The sequence below is a fragment of the Ceratina calcarata genome, unplaced genomic scaffold, assembly GCF_001652005.2.
Source record: "Ceratina calcarata isolate Rehan_Ccalc_2016 unplaced genomic scaffold, ASM165200v1 scaffold250.2, whole genome shotgun sequence".
Classification (NCBI taxonomy): Eukaryota; Metazoa; Arthropoda; class Insecta; order Hymenoptera; family Apidae; genus Ceratina; species Ceratina calcarata.
In genome coordinates this window covers 16,275-34,251 of record NW_017147019.1, presented here as the reverse complement: position 1 = coordinate 34,251, position 17,977 = coordinate 16,275, and the positions used below count along the sequence as shown (strand labels likewise).

Genomic DNA, 17,977 nt, shown 5'->3' with positions numbered 1-17,977 from the left:
TATATATAGTTTCTAATTATGCATCCGACACATGGTAGCGTAGTACTTTGTGATCCTAACCAATCCTAACCTATGTGTTTGTAAACAAGAGTAGAAGATAAAGTTTCGTACATACGTAAGTGTTATCAATATATCTTTTAGGATCAACATTATTGATATAGTCACTAAAATTAATCGAAACGAGAATAAAATAGTATTAACTATAAAAATATGATATTAAACTCACTTGCACGTTAATAAGATGAATCGAATGATTGTTTTCAGAGGCACGAAATGAAAATTCTAAATATGAACTTTGTTTTATTTTGTTACAGACGTTTCACGCGATTTCTTTGTTTTAAACAATCGTAAACAAGAAAATGTCTGGGCCAATGGTATTGTGTCAGTTATGGATGGGCGGCGTAAGTAAAAATTGCTCCTTATTTTAATATGGTCATCTGAATTTTGTAATTTACACGTATCACTTACTTTAGTTAGAACCATACATGACAGAAAGTTTTATAATGAATGCATTTCATAAAATGGGAGAACAACCGCAAACAGTTAAAGTAATGAGAAATCGTTACACCGGTGAACCAGCAGGTTATTGTTTTGTACATTTCCCCACTGACGAAATGGCACTTGACGCTATGCATAAATTAAATGGCAAAGTGATACCTGGTTCGAATCCAGTAAGGATTTTGAAACTTCCAGTTGTATTCATTTGAGAGCTTAGCTTTTAGTTACCTTTATTAACCTTTAGACCGCCGGCACTAGTCACGTTAAAGCGTCTTTAAAAAGTCACAAGCAATGCGATTATGTCAAGGGTACATGCCATATAAAGCACTCATTGATACTTGAATCAGTATTTCGGCTTCCCGGCGGTCTAAAGGTTAAACAAGATGATATGCATACATGATTAATTCATATTTTTATTCTTTTTAGGCTGTAAGATTTCGATTAAATCATGCTAGTACCACAGGCAAGCCTACTGCGGAAAGAGAGTTCAGTATTTGGGTTGGAGATTTGTCTACAGACGTGGACGATTACTCTTTATATAGAGCATTTGCGGCTAAATATAATTCAATCAGAACTGCGAAGGTGATCTTAGACAGTTCTGGATTTAGCAAGGGATATGGTTTTGTCAGATTTGCTAATGAAGAGGAACAGAAGAATAGTTTAATCACCATGAATGGATATAGAGGATTGGGAACAAAATCATTAAAAATTTGCAACGCCGTCCCTAGGCCTTGGAATAAGATATCAGGGTATGCAAATTCTACATCTTTTAATTTTGAATAAATTCTTTATTTCAGCTTTCTTTTGCCAAGAAATGGACTCGCATTTGTACCTCTAATTTGCTTCTTTACCTCGTTGCGTAGGCTTGCAGATTTAACTTCATTCCTTAACTTGTTCCCTATTCTTACTTCTTGACAGTGCTTCCTATATTGACATTGCTCCCTTAGTTTTCGCTTGTTTCTTTAGTTTTCTTTTTTACCTGGTTTCCTGTGCTTGTGTCAGTAGTTTGTTTCTACTTTCCGTTTGATAGACATTCCCGGCAACCGGGTGAATCTTTTTTGAAATATCATCTCTTTTCAATTAATGTTCATTTGAATTAAAGATTTAATCATTTATCTGCAATCCTGCTTCTCTCCATCTTCTCAAGTCTAAGAGCTTTGTTTATGGTCTCAATTTTTAATCTTTTATTGGTATATTATATTTTTTACAAACAACTCTCTTGGCATATAGTGGTCATTATGATTGTGTGTTTCAGATCAACGCCTCCTCAGTCATCATCTGAATATACGACATCAAATATGAGTTCAGACGCTTATAATTATTATGACACATCTTCGTACTGGAATAGTTACAGTGCATGGCAGCAAGGCTATTATGAAAGTGAACCTACATCCGAAGGATACAGTAGCTATATATCTGATCAGAAACCTGAGGAAGATGAGTTGGAACTAATTGGTAAGAAAAATACTATTTTATGTATGTACAGGGTGTTTGGCTACTGGTGGGAAAAATTTAAAAGGACAATTCTACAAGTCAAAGTAAAAGCTTCAAGGATCACCTCTTTAAGTACTTTAAGATTTTCTATATTGAAATTTAATAATTTACAATTTTTATTCTATTTAACTTCTTGTATTCGAGTGATTGAAGAATTTAAAAAAGAATTCAGGTGTTCTCTAAAATGCGATGAATATTACAGAACTTCGTCAAATTTTTTTATATAAAATAGAATTTTTAAAATATTGCCAAATGGCCACATTTACTAACGTATTAGTGATCTGTGCTCATTTCCCTTGCTCATATCTTGCATTAATTGTATGAATTGCTCTTTTCACACAGTATTCTACTTGAACTTACATCTTTTCTTATTTTCAGAGCACTCAGTCCCTATAGACATCGACAAATTGAATAGGGAAATTATAGAACAAGATTACAATTTGTGGGATGCTTTGGAAAGTTCCAAATGGATTCCATGTGACACGTTGGAATTATGTTACTGAAATTGTATATAAATTATTCCTAATTCTTATACTACTTACTTATACTCACCTGTATTTTAATTAATATTGTAAATAAATCTCTGATTCATAATAAATAAAAGATTTATTAATCCTGTCGCCCCTAACGCCACGGCTATGGCCAGCATCTACGATTTACTAGCCTAGGAACGACATTTTTTTGGAAGGATTTTCTCAATCTTATATAGTGCTATTGTTAATCAAATCCAGAGTCTCTCTCTCTGACTTTAATTTAAAAGAAAAATCATCGTTCTACGATGATTGATGATTACCAAGGTGGATATCGTGTATATTGTCATTTATTTACATAAATATACATTATATGTGCAATATTACATAGGCCTATTATATATATTAGGTCCATGCAACAAAATTATATATTATAGTATTTATTACAAGATACAGGATCAATTATATATTATAGTACATATCTTAATGAATATGAAATAAATAAATAGTGTTATATATACNTCTATCCAGCTGATCTCTGCCGCGATCTCTGCTTAGCTATAGGATCTTGGAAAATCGTACTATAGTCCATTACTGTTGTTGATCGGTGACATTCTGTTTAGGAACTGTTCATTCTTCAACACAGTACCTATCACATTCTTAATTGCAGGAAATTCATTTATACAGACGTAATGTTACTGGCGATGTGCACATATGAAAATATTTCCTGAAACTCCGTTTTATTAAACTCGGTTTACAAATGTTAAATAGGTTAGCGTTCGATACAAAACATATCTTAATTCCATAGTTTCTATTGTATTTCTAGAAGGATTTTAAACGTAATCTAAGGTTTATTATATATGAAACACGAGCAATGCCAAGAATTGTTAATTCTATTTTCTTTTTAACCTGTCAATTTGAAAAAGATAGGTATCATTATGGAACCTCGCAGTAAGGCAGGGATGAGCAGAGGTGCAAAAAGTAAAATTGCCCAGCATCCGTCTGATCTATTTGCTCTTGGGTCAAAAAGTACACGTAGTGAAAGTTCCGATGCCAAGAGGCCAGGTGTTATTCATTCTAAACCAACTAGCAGTTCGTCGACTTCTGGTAATTAAAACATTCTTCCTTTCAAATTTATATAAATAGCACACATTACATTAATGATTTTACTAAACAGGAAATGACAGAAAGAAAGAAGCACCATCAGGCTCACTTCAATCTTTTCAATACAATATACCTCAGAAAAAAGCTAAACTCGCAACACATGCTTCTCATCCAAGACCACCGTTCTCAAGCGCTGAAGCTTGGGAATTGGTAGCTATAGATAGTGACCCAGCAGATTTTGTTCCAATGGTTTTAGAAGCTAATGACAACGACGAAGGCGACAAAGTTATAGGCATTATTTGCGGTGCCATAAAAACACTTAAAAATCAGAAATGGAAGCCTGACAGTCTAGTTTACATGGGACTACTGTACTTAGCAAAAATTCGTCCCTCTATTTTCTCAAATGACTGCATACTGCACGCGCTGTCGTCTTTACTGAAAAGGGATCAGGCGCATAACTACAAAGCAAAAGGAAATCCATTGGTTCCAGTACTCGCGGCTAATTTATTAATGAAAGGATTTCACGACAAGAGGAACTGGCCAGAGATTTTCGTTAAGGTTGTTTAATCAACGACGAATGCCAGACACATATTTGATTGATTTTTTCTCAATTTCTTGCAGTTGTACATCGAGGATGCGTTAGGCGAGAGGGTATGGGTCGATCATGAAGAGTGCAAAGGTTTTGTAGATAATATTTTGACTGGATTCAACACAAGGCACCCGCCGAAGAGCGTTCTACAACCGGAACTGTCCGTGCTTACGCCTCGAGATTGTCATAGTCCGTCCACAGTCGACGACGAGGATGCGACGTCCTCATCCGTACAATTCTCTGGAGATAAGGAGAAAATAGAATTTCCCGTGACTCCTAGATACGCTCATTGCATAGAAAACATCGAAACCATCGTCCTTGAAGCAGTGAAAGAACAATTGAACAGGCGGCAACCAGAGTCGATTACCAAGAACTTTTTGAAGCTACTTTCCTCCGCCTGTGGCTTCGTAGAGATTCGAAATATCGCCGTCCCGCGATTGGAGATGTGGCTGCATAACCCGAAATTGATGAGGCCGGCCCAAGAATTGTTGAGTTACATCTGTTACAATTGTACCTCTCATACACAGCGAGACGTCGAAGTTATAAGTCAATTAGTGAAAATGCGATTGAAAACCAAAGCCGTGATCAATTTGTATCTAAATGGCGTGAAAGAATTGATCGGACTACATCCCGAGAACTTGTCTACCATTTTGAAACACACAATCTACAACGAATTATCGAACGCAAGAAATCCGAACAATATGCCGATGCTGGGTGTCATGTTCCAAACTTTACCGGATCAGGCAGCTAAACTGCTCTCAGAGATATTCCAAGACTTGTTAATGAACCGGGAAGATTATCTGAGGCCACTGCGAGCTTTGCTCAGAGAAATCGTGCGCGTTTGCCGGCACGATATCAATCTGCTCACATTTGCGCGCACGCTGATGTCTGAGAGGCAAGATATAGCCCAGCAGTTGCTTAATTTCGAGTTCAAGGAACGAGTATTCATGTCGATCGCAGATTTACTCTGTTTGTGTATGTTATTAGCTATCAGCCCACAGGTTAAAGAGGCCGCGGCGTTGGTGCAAAGGGGCGATAAAAAGGATATAGCTTTGCTGCATCAATTTCAGAACATGGTCGCGACGATACAATTCGAAGCCGTGATGTGGCTACAGAATACAGCGCCGCAAATGTACGCCATCGGGAAGAACGAGCTCCTGCATGCCTTACATAAAATTCTAATGCTTGAATCCCCGGAGCAATACTATAAATTAGACAATTGGCCACCTGAGTCCGACAGAGTATTTTATTTACGTCTCATCTCAGATGTTCCTCTGTTACAAAGTACTTTGTTAAGGCTGCTGATAATCGGTTTCTCGAAAGTACGTGCGATAATAATAATAATAATAATAATACAGTAAAGTCATGTTAAATGCATATGTTCCGGGACTGACTCTTTTGCAATTAATGTAGAGGAGATACAATTCCTATCTTTGATTTCGACACTGAATGTAGAACAGGACAGCGAGTGGAAGGAGAGAGGAAAAATGATCGGTCGAGATAGACGGCAAAGATCAAAGATGTATCGATATGATTAATATTAATTTAACAACAAAAGATTTCACAGTCATATTTATGACATTATCCTGATTAAAGTGAGATCAAACATGATATACTTTAAATTCTTTTTTAACGTAAAAAAACAGAATTTATTATTACATATCCATCATATATTATTTACAAGTAAAATCCTATGTCATATATGGTCTCATTTTAATCAGAAAAATATCAAGAATATGTTAGAAAACAATTGCGTATGAAAGAAACCAAAAATAAACAAGTCTTGTTGTTGAATTAGTATTAATTCACGTAAATATTTTCTGCGGATCGGATTCCGTCACGCGACAATCCGGTTACACTATCGAGTTCGAGTGTAACCAGATATAGTAAGGATGGAATTAGACATACAAATTTTGCATTTATTCATTTATGCATTTAATGCGTCTTTACTCTAATAAATGATAGATAGACTGTAGAGCTTCTTAATATTAAAGTTCCAAATTTCTCGTATTCTGTGTTTTAGGAAAACGGCATCACTCATTCCGAGACGTTAGATTTGGTGGATCAACTGATTCGGCGAGCTGCGGCTAACTCGAACGAGAGCTTCCCGACGTTGCAGGCGGATAAATTAGACATAATCGAACTTATCTTCAACCTGTGCATTTATCAACCACCGGGAACTATTAACATACCATCTACATACGTCCCACCTACTTTGGCCATATCGAATCTGTATTGGAAAGGATGGATAATGCTGTTGATATTAGCTGCCCACAATCCATCCACTATCGGAGCTGTCGCGTGGAAACGGTATCCTATTTTACGGACACTCATGGAAATGTGTATTACGAACCATTTCGCTTATCCGCCACCAACGATGGCGTTGCCAGAGATCATAGAGCAAGAACGCTCGAAGGAATTACAAGTCGAGACCATCGAGAAACAGGAGATTCTCGAGTATGAGTCGCACTTGGCCGCCGCGTCGACGAGGATACAAATATCTGAACAGAATAGTTTACTATTATCGCAATTGATGACCATGGAACCGACCGGCATCGCTAGGAGACCGCCACCGGCTGTTCTGGAACAGATACAATCTTTGAACGTGTCCCACAGATTGGGACATCTCCTTTGTCGATCTCGCAAACCAGATTTCCTCTTGGATATAATACAGAGGCAGCAGCAAAGTTCGTCGCAGAGCATGCCATGGCTAGCGGATTTAGTGCAAAACAGCGAAGGCTCTCTTAGTCAATTGCCCGTGCAGTGTCTCTGCGAGTTTTTATTGTCTACCAGCGTTCAGGCCGTGGAAAAGCAGCCGCGGCAGCAGCAGCTGTTAGCCCACTTGCAAACATTGTTGACTGATCCTGAACAGGATCGACAACACGCTTATGAAGTTTTAGAATACTTCATGAGAAGATTAAGCAGTCAACAGACTGGCAGCCGTCTTCAAGCTATCACCGGATTGAAGATGGTCCTTGGCTCGATACCCACCGAAGAAGAACCCATGGATATAGACGGAGAGAGCGAAAGGTAATTTATAGTGACTTTTATTAATATTATACGAATTTCAAAACGGAATAACTTTTGTAATACTGGACCAAAGGACTAATATGATGAATTCGACAATCCGCACTTTTTCGGTTCAGCGCATTTGATTAATCTCTCCTTTCACAGTGCAGTGCAATAGTAGTATACGGCTATGTTGCACTACTTTTATACCGTACTCAACGAATATTTATTTTCTTCGAGATTCTAACAAACAATAATTTTTTATTACATGTCATCTGCTACACCATGCCTCCTAACGCCTCAAAGAATCCAGTATTAAAAAAAGTTATTCTATTTTGATGTATACCTGAATATTAATGGTATATATCCATTTAACGCTTTGTAAACTATTTCTGATTAATGTAAATGTATTCGTTTCAGGGAGATCTGGCTTCTTCGCAAGTTACCATCTATACCTCATTTCTTATCAGTAAGATCGTTGGTCTCCACGGCACTCCGAGGAGCCTGCCAAGTCGAAAACAATCCCGAGCTGGTACACGCTTACATAGCCTACCTCGCCGCGCATACTACAGACGACGATTTGCCCGAATTAACCGATCTGGCTAACGAAATCTCTCAATTAGTGGTCGAACGCAGCACGATCATAGCAGCCATACTGCCGCAATCAGAAACTGATAATTCACAAGCGAAACAAACTCTGCACGCGTTCATGGTAATATTTTGCAATTACTTGGAGAAAGCCCGATCCCCGCGGACAGAGGAATACACGTGGTCAGAGAGCCAAGATCAAATATTGGTGCAGTGGAGCACCGGGGAAGAATGCACCATGCACATTCTAGTTGTCCATGCTATGATAATTCTCTTAACGTACGACTCCGACGACGACGTGTTGTTCGACGTTCTGCTCGAAACCTGGTTCCCGTTGAACACGGAGCCGCCGAAAGCATTCCTCGTCGACACGAGCGAGGAAGCTTTGCTCATACCAGATTGGTTGAAATTGAGAATGATCAGGAGTAGCGTGCCACGTTTGATAGACGCGGCTCTCAAAGATTTGGAACCACAACAGTTGGTTCTTTTCATCCAAAGTTTCGGTATCCCCGTGCCTTCGATGACTAAGCTGCTTCACACGCTGGACGCCGGCGTGCAAATCGACCCGAGCTCGGTCGGCGAAGCGGTGTTGGACAAAACGTACATGGCACAGTTGGTCGAAGTGCAACACAGAAGAGGAGCGACGGGCGGTTTGGTTTTCGTACAAGTCTTGCAACTGATGGAGCCACAATTACCCGACGAGAGTGCGGTCACCATTGGGCAATTACAAGAACCGTTGCCTATCACCGGTACCATGGTTCAGAAACAATCTGTTATACAGTGCTCGATTAAAACAGATGTGCCGCATTTGATTAATAGATTATTCATTGAGAACGTATCGATGAATCTAAAAATGGACGCGTATCGTCGTTTGCACAAGACTTTAGCGAAGGATTTGCAAAAATCAGCGAAAGAAAGCGGAGTGATCGTTTTGGCGGTACAACATATATGCAGTGTACTTAGCTCGATGCAAGTTAAACAATTCTTAGCATCGCTCGTTCACATGCCGCAATATTCTTGCACCCTAATGAGGGTGATACTGTTGCCTCTAAAGAAATCGTCCACTTCGAAACAGATCGTGGAACTGGCTCGCAACATGTGTTTGACTTTGATACAATTGATAGGAGACGTGAAGGCCCCGGTTTTATCAATTCTGAAGGACTTCGCAAACGTGCGGTTGACAAAAATGTCTAAAAGCGTGGAATTGTCAATGGTGATGCAAAATAGAGACCCAGGATCTATTTTGGAAAGTACCGACTCGGTAAATTTGGAAGCGGTCGGACGCAAGCTATTGGACATTTGTCTAAAGCAACAGAAGACCGACGTTCTCATCGAGGCAATAGCGAAATTATTGGTGAACGATAGCAACGAAGGTGTTTTAAAGCCGAGGACTGGTTTGCTGATAGACTGGCTGGCATCTGTAGAACCGGAACTAATCGGTATATGTCCTACTCTTCAAATGAAATTATTGTTTGGAAAGACGAAGGTGCAGATGAAAGTTGATAACAATGTCGTCAGCTCGCATTCGTTCAGGCCTTATCTGTTAACTCTGTTAACGCACAGAGCGAGCTGGGCTACTTTGTATAAATGCGTCGGCCACCTGTTAGACAAATGCGACGACGGGTAGGTAGGAAAATAGTTGACTGAAGAACGAGGATTACGTGATATTTATTACAGGTATGATCCCACTGCTGTGTTAGATTTCTTATGGGCACTGACTTGTAATCCGAAATTGTGGCAAGGCAGAGATAAATTCACGCCGAAGCACTATGTACCCGAAGATATTTTATTGTTGCACGAGAAGCAATTACTGACTCTTGTTTCGTATATCGTTGCGGAGGCTGTTATTATATGTAATTGTCAAAATAGGAACGCCGCCCTCGCACGAATGGATTCTCGTCTCAGTTTACTGTTGCACTGCATTTCGACGGATGATCATATGATATCGAGCGTCGTCCGATACTTGGCTGGACGTATGATGAACGATTCGGAGTACGTTTTCTTGAATATATCATCACCCTTTTTAGATTATATGAAAGTAATTGGTTTTGTATTTTAGCATCGACTCCGACATGGTCCATCAGTTTCTATTGCACATGTACATGAAAATACCGAAAGTAATATGCTATTTAGACACGTTCCAAACAAAAAAGTTCGTCGGCGGAGGGAAGATCACAGAATGGACGGGCTCGGTGTTGGATTGTATGAGTCATGCTTTGTTAACGGCTTTGGCAGCGACGCCGAGGCAAAAGTCGTGGAATTCCCGGTCTCAGGACTTCGAGTTGTGTGCTCGAAAAATGGCAGCTGTACATCCAATTTTGGTATTGCGACAACTGCCGATGTTAGCGTCGTCTTTAATGGGAAGATGCTATCTGGATTTTAGTCAATTCAGGTCCGGTCATCATCTAAATTTGTTCACGCAAATAATGGGTTTGTTAGAGCTGTTACAACCGCATTTGTTCAGCGAGGAGCATCAGGACGCTTTGGAAGACACTTTGGAGAATTACTTTCAATGTTTCCAAGTACGTAAACCAATACAGTAATGTCCAGTTATTTGGCCGTGAATTACCCTCCCATCCTTGGGTCTCGACACTTATTTATGTTTACTCTTCTCTCTACAAATAGAGATTTTGAGGAATCATTTTCATACTCGTGGCGGTTATTCACAAAATATTGGACTTACGTTAAAATTGTACAGAACCTCAGTTTGTAGATGATAGCAGTATCTATAACTTTTGTTTAAAACATTTTTTGCTAATATCGAGTCTTATCTATATTTATTCCACTTCCATTTCAATTGCTGTCGTGCTCAGACAGTCGACACTGTTTAATTTTTCCCATGCTGCACACTCGAACACTGAGTGGGTCTACAAAATCCAAGCCTCCGGATGTATGGCCAAACCCCGTTCCGATCGATGCTCATATATCCGGAAATTACTATACTTCGTTCGTAAATGTGTATGGCACTCAAAGCTACTATTTTGTTTTTAGAACTACGGCCCTATAAAAGATCTCATACCGCTCTTGAATAGATTTATTACGCTGCTACAAGCGTACATCTCTTACGATCCGCAGAGGACGTTGAAATATCTTCAGAAGCACGCGCAGATTCTTCAGTAAGTATCCGTGCCTATGATACCTTTTAATGAATTTCAGGTGTCAGCTTACACTTACATGTAGTGAATTGCAGCTGCACTATCCGAATTTAGTTACACTGAGGACACTTGTGTCGGGTATTCCTGTGCCAAGGGAAGGGGAAGACGTAGAGGAGGTTTTGATCACTGTTCCTCCTACTCCACCCCCAGCGGAACCTGTCATCCCTCAGCATTGGCCGTCGTTATTAGCCACTTTGACCAAACTGCAGGGTGAAGGTACGTTCGTACAATTCCTTTTAATTTAAAAGATTTCATCGAAATTTTCATCTCATTTCAGATGTCTTTAACGCTCTCCAAGAAATCGAGCATCTATCATCCCGTAAACCATGGGTCCTCGAGTCTATAACAGACAACATTGCAGAGTTGCTCGTGTCTCCACAGAGCAATGTGAGAAATCTGTCTCACACTTTATTGGCGAGAGCTTTGAAGCACCATCCGACGTCGAACGCGAATATCTTGTCCGCATTTCAAAGGTGCCTCGACAGTTCTCGAGCCGACATTCTGATGTCGGCTTTAGAAAAGTTACCAGAGATTGTATTATGTATGCAAGGTGAGTCTCCTTTTACCTTTGTTGGAAGTAAGCGGTACTACGCACCAGGGTTGCAAATAAATGATTAAATTGAATAAATAATTGATTTAATTCAATCGAAAAACAATTGGGAAATTAACGTTTGAGTTTTTATTCGTTTATGGTTAATTAAAAATTAAATTATTTAAGAAGAAATTCGAATTAACAATTTAATTTTAATTCTTAATTAATAGACTGCGAATGTTTATGCAAAATAAAATATTTATGGTATCTGTTGTAAGAAATGCGTTTCATATAAACATTGGTTTGGCCATTTAAACATTGACATGCAGATTCAGCTTTTGGTATTTGTGAATTGTTTTATTACATTAAACGCGGCATCCATCATTTCTCCACATTCAATTTTCTTATAATTGCATAAAATTCACAGTCCATTATTGAAACGATACTTCAATTGTCGATTGTGATTGTTAATTGTTAATACAGTAATTAAAAATCCGCAGTCCTGGTACGTACCGTCACTCCTATTAATAGCCATAATTGAATAACTCAATAACTCCTTGAATATTGGGCTAAACAACTTATAGCCACTTTACGATGTTAGAAATAAATTTTTAAAGTTGCTGTTCGTAGTCTCCAATACAAAAGTAAAGTACATGATTTGTAAGCTTTTTATTAGGGTCTCCAATAAAAATTCACAACATGCTTCTTGTAGATCTAAATAAGTTATCTGCATTTACGAAGTCTCATAAAAATTGGTCAAGGGAGTTAGATACATCGAAACATGTAAAAATTCTTCCATTTATCTTCAAGTCAGTTGTAGACTGAAAGTCGGGAAAAGCTGCGATTTTATTAAATTTTTAATCGCTTGTAGCTCATAGAATCATTAACCTTTTTGATGGAACTTGTACATGCATATAACTTACTTAGATGTACGAGAAGCATGTTGCAAATTTTTATGGAAGTCCCGAATGAGAAAGTTAAAAATTATATTTCTAATTTTTCTATTGAAAACTTCGAATAACAATTGTTTTAATTTTTTTGTTACACATTATGTAGCAAATTATGCCTTTAAACACCGCAAAGAATATCAAGTTGTTTGGCTCAACATTAAAAAAGTTAATAAGCTTTGAATTGGATACGAATATTAAAGGGAGTCATGCATTTTTCAATAATTTCAAATTTTGTTTTAGAACACGCTCTACCGTTGATGCAGAAAGTATTTGAGTTAGGAGTGAACTCAAACGTAAACGCATTACCATATATAAATAAAACCATTGCTTTATTGAACACGCAGCAAGGTTGTTAATATTGAAATTGTAATTTTATATTTTGTATAAATGAAAATAAAAGTGTTTTTTTTTTTACAAAAAAGTCAACGATTGTGTTCTTGGATTTATTCAATTTCTTGTACTAGAGACACGCTTTTTATACATATGTATGTACATTGTTTATACAATCAGGTTCGTATTTATGGAATGCTTCGGGTGGTACATTATTAACTGTGTACATGCTCATAAACGTTGTAATAGCTGTTCTTATATCCCAATTAGCATCGTCGAGATACTGGTAGCAAAATTTCATGTTCATTGTAGTCAACTCGTGCATATATGTAAGAAGGTGATCCTTTTCCGAAACACTGAATACGGTCGGTGTAAATTTTGGCACAATCTTCGTTTCGGACTTCACATCGCTGTTCGCCGAGTGATTGAGACTATTATTACCATCGAGATAGCATTGGTCATTGGTGATACAGTATTCGTTGTCTTCCTTCTTCATAATTATGAACGTCCTGTTGAAGAACATGGGCGGGCAAGAAACTGCTCTGAAGGAGAATAAGCCTTGCACAGAAATAATTAAATCGAGCTCTCCTTCGTACAGTAAGTCAACGTGAAATGACTTGAAATGATGTATAGTTGGCGGCTGACTTCTAAGAGCCGAGATGATCTTTTCCGGGCCACGCAACAAAAACTCGTGACACTTCGCGTAATCGACGAATTTCAACAAGTTTCTGTTCGTGGCAAACATTTTGACGAACTGTTTATGATAGTAATTCGAGACATGTCCCAGCGTCATCGAATAAAGCGCATCTCTCTCGTACAACCCATTCATTATTTGTCTGTCATCTTGATCGTACAGAGTAAAATAATGTCTCACGAACTGTTTGACCAGGCTGGTGTTCCTGCCATCTCTTAAATAATTCCTTTGGACGTTAGGAACAAATTTCTGCTCTATACCTATGACAACCCCATCTAATTTTTGCAAATGTGGGAATACGTTCCTCACCGCTTGTATATAGTCCTGACACTTGTTGTACTTCTCACACAACGGATTACCATCTAACCAAAGTTCGCTTATCTTAAACTCATTGAAATAATGCAGGTACTCCACGTCTGTGATCTGATTGTGTCTCAGATCCAACTTGGTTAGATGATAATTGAAGAACTTCTCGAAAAGAGTAATCCCTATGATTTGATTATACTTCAAGCTTAATTCTCTAACAGGTAATCGTGAGTCTCGATTACCCAGGATTCCCATCTTGCTACATCTTAAAACAAAGTGTAACACCTTGTGCAATGATATGGGACAGTATATAGAAGTCAAAGACTTCTCGTTTTCGAAGTCGTCGAGATTCAATACCTTCTTGGTAGGCTCGTAGTGAAAGTACAAGGCTTGCGCTACGGCTCTCTGGGGATTCAACTGCACATCCTGGGAGTCTGTATATCCTAACACAACGTCTACGCAGAGTTCCTGGTCATTAGGCAATTCGCTTATCTTAAACTCATTGAAATAATGCAGGTACTCCACGTCTGTGATCTGATTGTGTCTCAGATCCAACTTGGTTAGATGATAATTGAAGAACTTCTCGAAAAGAGTAATCCCTATGATTTGATTATACTTCAAGCTTAATTCTCTAACAGGTAATCGTGAGTCTCGATTACCCAGGATTCCCATTTTGCTACATCTTAAAACAAAGTGTAACACCTTGTGCAATGATATGGGACAGTATATAGAAGTCAAAGACTTCTCGTTTTCGAAGTCGTCGAGATTCAATACCTTCTTGGTAGGCTCGTAGCGAAAGTACAAAGCTTGCGCTACGGCTCTCTGGGGATTCAACTGCACATCCTGGGAGTCTGTATATCCTAACACAACGTCTACGCAGAGTTCCTGGTCATTAGGCATCAACACACGCAGACCCTGCTTCACGAAATTCTCAATAGTAGCTGCAGTACATTTAGCTAAGAAACTACTTTTATTTGGACCTTCTTGTTTGTACATAACAGGCAACAAAACTTCGGGTTCGCAGCAAAGTATAACGTTTTTTAATATTTCGTTCCTTTTGTGCTGCCCTGTGCCAAACAGAATAAATTTGTGCCATAAATCCTGACGCGATGCTAAAGTTGACTCTTGATTAGTGAACAATGGTTTAGTATATGTCAATCGTATTGGTTCCCAACTTGGGACACTTTCAGTAATTTCTGTAGTCATTATCTGGCTTCTTTATATTAATATTACACTGCAGGAATTTTGAAAGAAACACATAAACAGTTTACTTCTTTATTTATCCAAACTTATTACCGCATGCATCGCGCCATTTCTCCCGAACCTGGAACACTCAACACCACGCAACGCTTGTAAACAACAGTAAGCATGTTTGCGTTTGCAAGGGTTATGATCGTTATGATCATACCAAGGATATATGAGGATTTTTTCAAATTTTTCGATCCATAATTCATAGAACTTAAAATTAAGATATCAGATTTCACGGGGTACATACCTTAAATTACGATTTTCAATATTTTGGGGATATAAATGATTTAATATCTTTGATTCTAATGAATTGATGAAAAAATTCAGAAATTTATTACTGTACGAGTAGTACACGTAAGAATTTTTAAAAGATCATTCCATTCGTAATTTATTAAATGAAAATTCAAAAAATTTGTAAACATTCAAGATTTCTATGATACATCTACGCATGCGTAGTAACAGCGCGCTCATATCTTTTCCCTCGGCCGAAAAGTGGGGACGACGCGACCATGGTGGGGACCATAGCGCTGCGGAGAGCTTCGCGAACGCGCATGTGCACGCGTGAGGAGAATAGTAGTGGGGATCGAAATACGGGCGAAAAAGAGGGGAAGCGAGCCTCGAGGGAAAAAATATGAGCGCGCTGCTGTCCGCCGCAGTGTTGGGATACATACGGGCCGGGTTTTCTCATGCATGCGCGGCATTTTCAATAACGTATGTTGGCGCGCATATTTTGGAACCCAAGGGGTATTCGGACTCCTGGAAGTAATATTGGCGGGAAAAGACCGAGACGAAGACTGTTGCCGGTAAAATTGATGTTCAATTTGTAATAATTTTCGCAAAATTATGCACGGCGATCGCGGCGCCCCATTTTATCGAAAATTATACGTTACTGATGCTGAAAAAGCCGCGCATGCGCGAGAAAACCCGACCCGTACGTATCCCAATTCGCAACACTGGTCCGCTGTCGCCGTTGGTCGCCGTCATATACTTATATATATCGTATCATCGTATGTATGTACTAAGCAAATACCCACGTGCTTGTAGAATTTAGATGGGAAGATTTATTCAGACATCATCATGAAAGATAAAAAAAGGTAAGCTGTCTTATACTCAACCAATTCTCCTTTGATTTATAAATTTCGTTATAATTTCGTTATAGATCAAGAGCTACAGAAGAGAGCAGGGTAACGGAGGATTTGGAGGACGTAAATTTAAACGAAGTGACAGATTCCGAAGCAGAATACTCTGAAAATGAGCGGAGGCTACTAGAAAAAGTACGAAGCAGAGAATCTTCGGAGAGTTACGATAGTGATTATGAAGTGTACGGAGTGCAAGATGAGAATGAACCAGATCAAAAGGATACCGAAGATGAAGCACAAACGGATTCCATGGGGTCCGATATCGAGGGATTGCAAGAAGATCTTGATTTACCGGATGAAAAAGCTTGGGGGAAGAAGAAAAGAGCTTATTATTCCACAGATTATGTAGACCCTGATTATGCTACTGCGAGTCAAAAAGATTTGGCTGACGCAGAGATGGAAGAAGAAGAAGCTAAAAACATACAAAAGAGATTAGCGGAACAATTGGACGATGCTGATTTTGGATTAGATCTTATAGAGACGAAAGAGAGCAATGATCAGAAGGCAGAGGAAAATGCAGAGGAATTCATAAAGACTGATCTTAGTAAACTTAGTAAAAGGCAAAAACAAGCGATAATGCAGAAAGAAAGTCCTGAATTCATTGTTCTTGTTAAGGATTTTAAAGGTATCAGAATACATTTCTTATATGAAAATTATACATTTCTTATATACTTATGTCTAGTACTAATGCATGTTATATGATTTAGATCGCATGATAGAAGCAAGAGATTTAATGGCACCATTCCTGAAGTTAGTTAAAAAGAACGTGATTCCTAATTGCCCTGCAGTTTCTTTCGCAAAGACGAAATACCATCTTTTATTAAATTACTGCATCAACATTTCTTTTTACTTAATGCTGAAGGCAAAAAGGTCACCTGTTAATTCTCACCCGGTTATAAAACGTTTGGCTCAATATCGTCAATTGTTGAACCAACTGGAATCTGGGCAAGGGAATTTGATACAAGAGATACGAGAAATATTAGAAGCTGAAAAACAGGGAGAGCCTTTGTATAATATATGGAATGGTACTAGAGTAAGCGTACCTAAACGTAAGACAAGTCGATCGAAAGTAGTTAAAAAGACGAGCGAGATGATGGATATAGATTCGACGGAGTCTGAGTCTGAATTTATAGGAGAAAGCGAAATGGACGAGAAAATAGAATTAGAGAAGAAAGATGAAAAGATCGAAGATGAGAATCCTGCGATTAACGCAGAAGAAAAAAGAGCAATCACGTATCAAATAGCGAAAAATAAAGGATTGACACCGCATCGCAAAAAGGAACAACGCAATCCTAGAGTGAAACATAGAAATAAATATCGTAAAGCTAATATTCGTAGAAAGGGAGCGGTACGTATTTATGCATTTTTCAAAAAAATTATACCATTGCGAAATTTGGGTCGAAAATTGTTCAAGTTTAAAAGATGATTACTCAGCAAGAAATTATCGTAGGGCTTCTTATAATTCTTCTTTGAAATTTAAGCTTGAAAGTTTTATTTTAAAATGGTATTCAGAGATATCATTAATTTTCGTTGGTCTTTGGCTGCTGTTGGATTGTTTAATATTTCGTATATAAGGACACAATTGTATGGTAGAGTGAGAGATTGTGTAGTGGATATAATCGTGTTTGAAGTGGAATTGCGTTCAGGATTTTTGTAATGCGTGAATGATGTTAGAGATTTCTTCAAACTGCTATAAAATCGAGAGAAGAAATCGAAGGAACTCAATTTTATTTTAAATTATAGGCGAAGAATCGCTTGCCGTAAAAAAGATCACTGATAAATAATTATCCAAGCCAGTGCACGTTGTCAAACATTAATAATTTTTAAATTTTCTAACATGCTCTTGGATTTTGGTGTTGTCTATCATAGGG

The 17,977-nt window shown here is 38.4% G+C and overlaps 4 protein-coding genes across 11 annotated transcripts in view; 3 read left to right on the top strand and 1 right to left on the bottom strand.

The window, feature by feature from the left end:
- The window catches only part of Secp43 (tRNA Selenocysteine associated protein), a 4,185-nt gene extending 1,589 nt beyond the window's left edge, over nt 1-2,596 (top strand). Inside the window, exons 1-6 of one of the 4 annotated variants that reach the window (XM_026812036.1) lie at nt 7-115; nt 315-401; nt 478-671; nt 925-1,247; nt 1,754-1,953; nt 2,371-2,596. In XM_026812036.1, the coding sequence (XP_026667837.1) occupies nt 389-401; nt 478-671; nt 925-1,247; nt 1,754-1,953; nt 2,371-2,495 (855 nt within the window). In that variant the 5' untranslated portion in view covers nt 7-115; nt 315-388 and the 3' untranslated portion in view covers nt 2,496-2,596. Of the gene's footprint in view, nt 1-6; nt 116-314; nt 402-473; nt 672-924; nt 1,248-1,753; nt 1,954-2,370 lie in introns of those variants that run through there. The other 3 variants (XM_026812034.1, XM_026812037.1, XM_018021281.2) reach the window with 3 other exon arrangements.
- Nucleotides 2,597-3,019: 423 nt separating this feature from the next.
- On the top strand, nt 3,020-12,815 carry IntS1 (integrator complex subunit 1). 4 transcript variants are annotated; one of them, XM_026811956.1, is made up of 12 exons: nt 3,021-3,233; nt 3,393-3,569; nt 3,640-4,124; nt 4,188-5,477; nt 6,179-7,185; nt 7,585-9,375; nt 9,430-9,744; nt 9,812-10,274; nt 10,744-10,868; nt 10,933-11,123; nt 11,185-11,457; nt 12,630-12,745. In XM_026811956.1, exons 2-12 carry the CDS (start codon nt 3,401-3,403, stop codon nt 12,743-12,745), a joined length of 6,225 nt encoding a protein of 2,074 aa, XP_026667757.1. In that variant the 5' UTR covers nt 3,021-3,233; nt 3,393-3,400. The 4 variants fall into 4 exon arrangements, with proteins under 4 accessions (XP_017876862.1, XP_026667757.1, XP_026667756.1 ...); XM_026811955.1 differs by having other exon boundaries at nt 3,389-3,569; XM_018021372.2 differs by lacking the exon at nt 3,021-3,233 and having other exon boundaries at nt 3,401-3,569; nt 12,630-12,815.
- A 3-nt stretch (nt 12,816-12,818) lies between these two features.
- Nucleotides 12,819-15,246, bottom strand: LOC108623084 (nuclear RNA export factor 1). Of its 2 annotated transcripts, XM_026811957.1 has the most exons (3): nt 15,215-15,246; nt 14,605-15,043; nt 12,819-14,187 (listed from the first exon to the last, which is right to left on the bottom strand). In XM_026811957.1, exons 2-3 carry the CDS (start codon nt 14,923-14,925, stop codon nt 12,865-12,867), a joined length of 1,644 nt encoding a protein of 547 aa, XP_026667758.1. In that variant the 5' UTR covers nt 14,926-15,043; nt 15,215-15,246; the 3' UTR covers nt 12,819-12,864. The 2 variants fall into 2 exon arrangements, with proteins under 2 accessions (XP_026667758.1, XP_017876863.1); XM_018021374.2 differs by lacking the exon at nt 15,215-15,246 and having other exon boundaries at nt 12,819-14,076; nt 14,494-15,207.
- A 381-nt stretch (nt 15,247-15,627) lies between these two features.
- Sas10 (UTP3 small subunit processome component Sas10) overlaps nt 15,628-17,977 on the top strand; it is a 5,180-nt gene continuing 2,830 nt past the window's right edge. The window contains exons 1-3 of the mRNA XM_018021425.2: nt 15,628-16,061; nt 16,127-16,731; nt 16,814-17,454. Coding sequence (XP_017876914.1) covers nt 16,045-16,061; nt 16,127-16,731; nt 16,814-17,454 — 1,263 coding nt within the window. The 5' untranslated portion in view covers nt 15,628-16,044. The remainder of the gene's footprint in view (nt 16,062-16,126; nt 16,732-16,813; nt 17,455-17,977) is intronic.

Bases quoted from the DNA above. Each gene is read 5' to 3' on its own strand.
- IntS1 (XM_018021372.2), top strand. From the start codon at position 3,401: ATGGAACCTCGCAGTAAGGCAGGGATGAGCAGAGGTGCAAAAAGTAAA. The intron at 9,376-9,429 runs GTAGGTAGGAAA...TATTTATTACAG, and splicing joins TTAGACAAATGCGACGACGG to GTATGATCCCACTGCTGTGT. The intron at 9,745-9,811 runs GTACGTTTTCTT...TTTGTATTTTAG, and splicing joins CGTATGATGAACGATTCGGA to CATCGACTCCGACATGGTCC.
- LOC108623084 (XM_026811957.1), bottom strand. From the start codon at position 14,925: ATGACTACAGAAATTACTGAAAGTGTCCCAAGTTGGGAACCAATACGA. The intron at 14,188-14,604 runs GAACTCTGCGTA...CCTAATGACCAG, and splicing joins TGTTGATGCCTAATGACCAG to GAACTCTGCGTAGACGTTGT.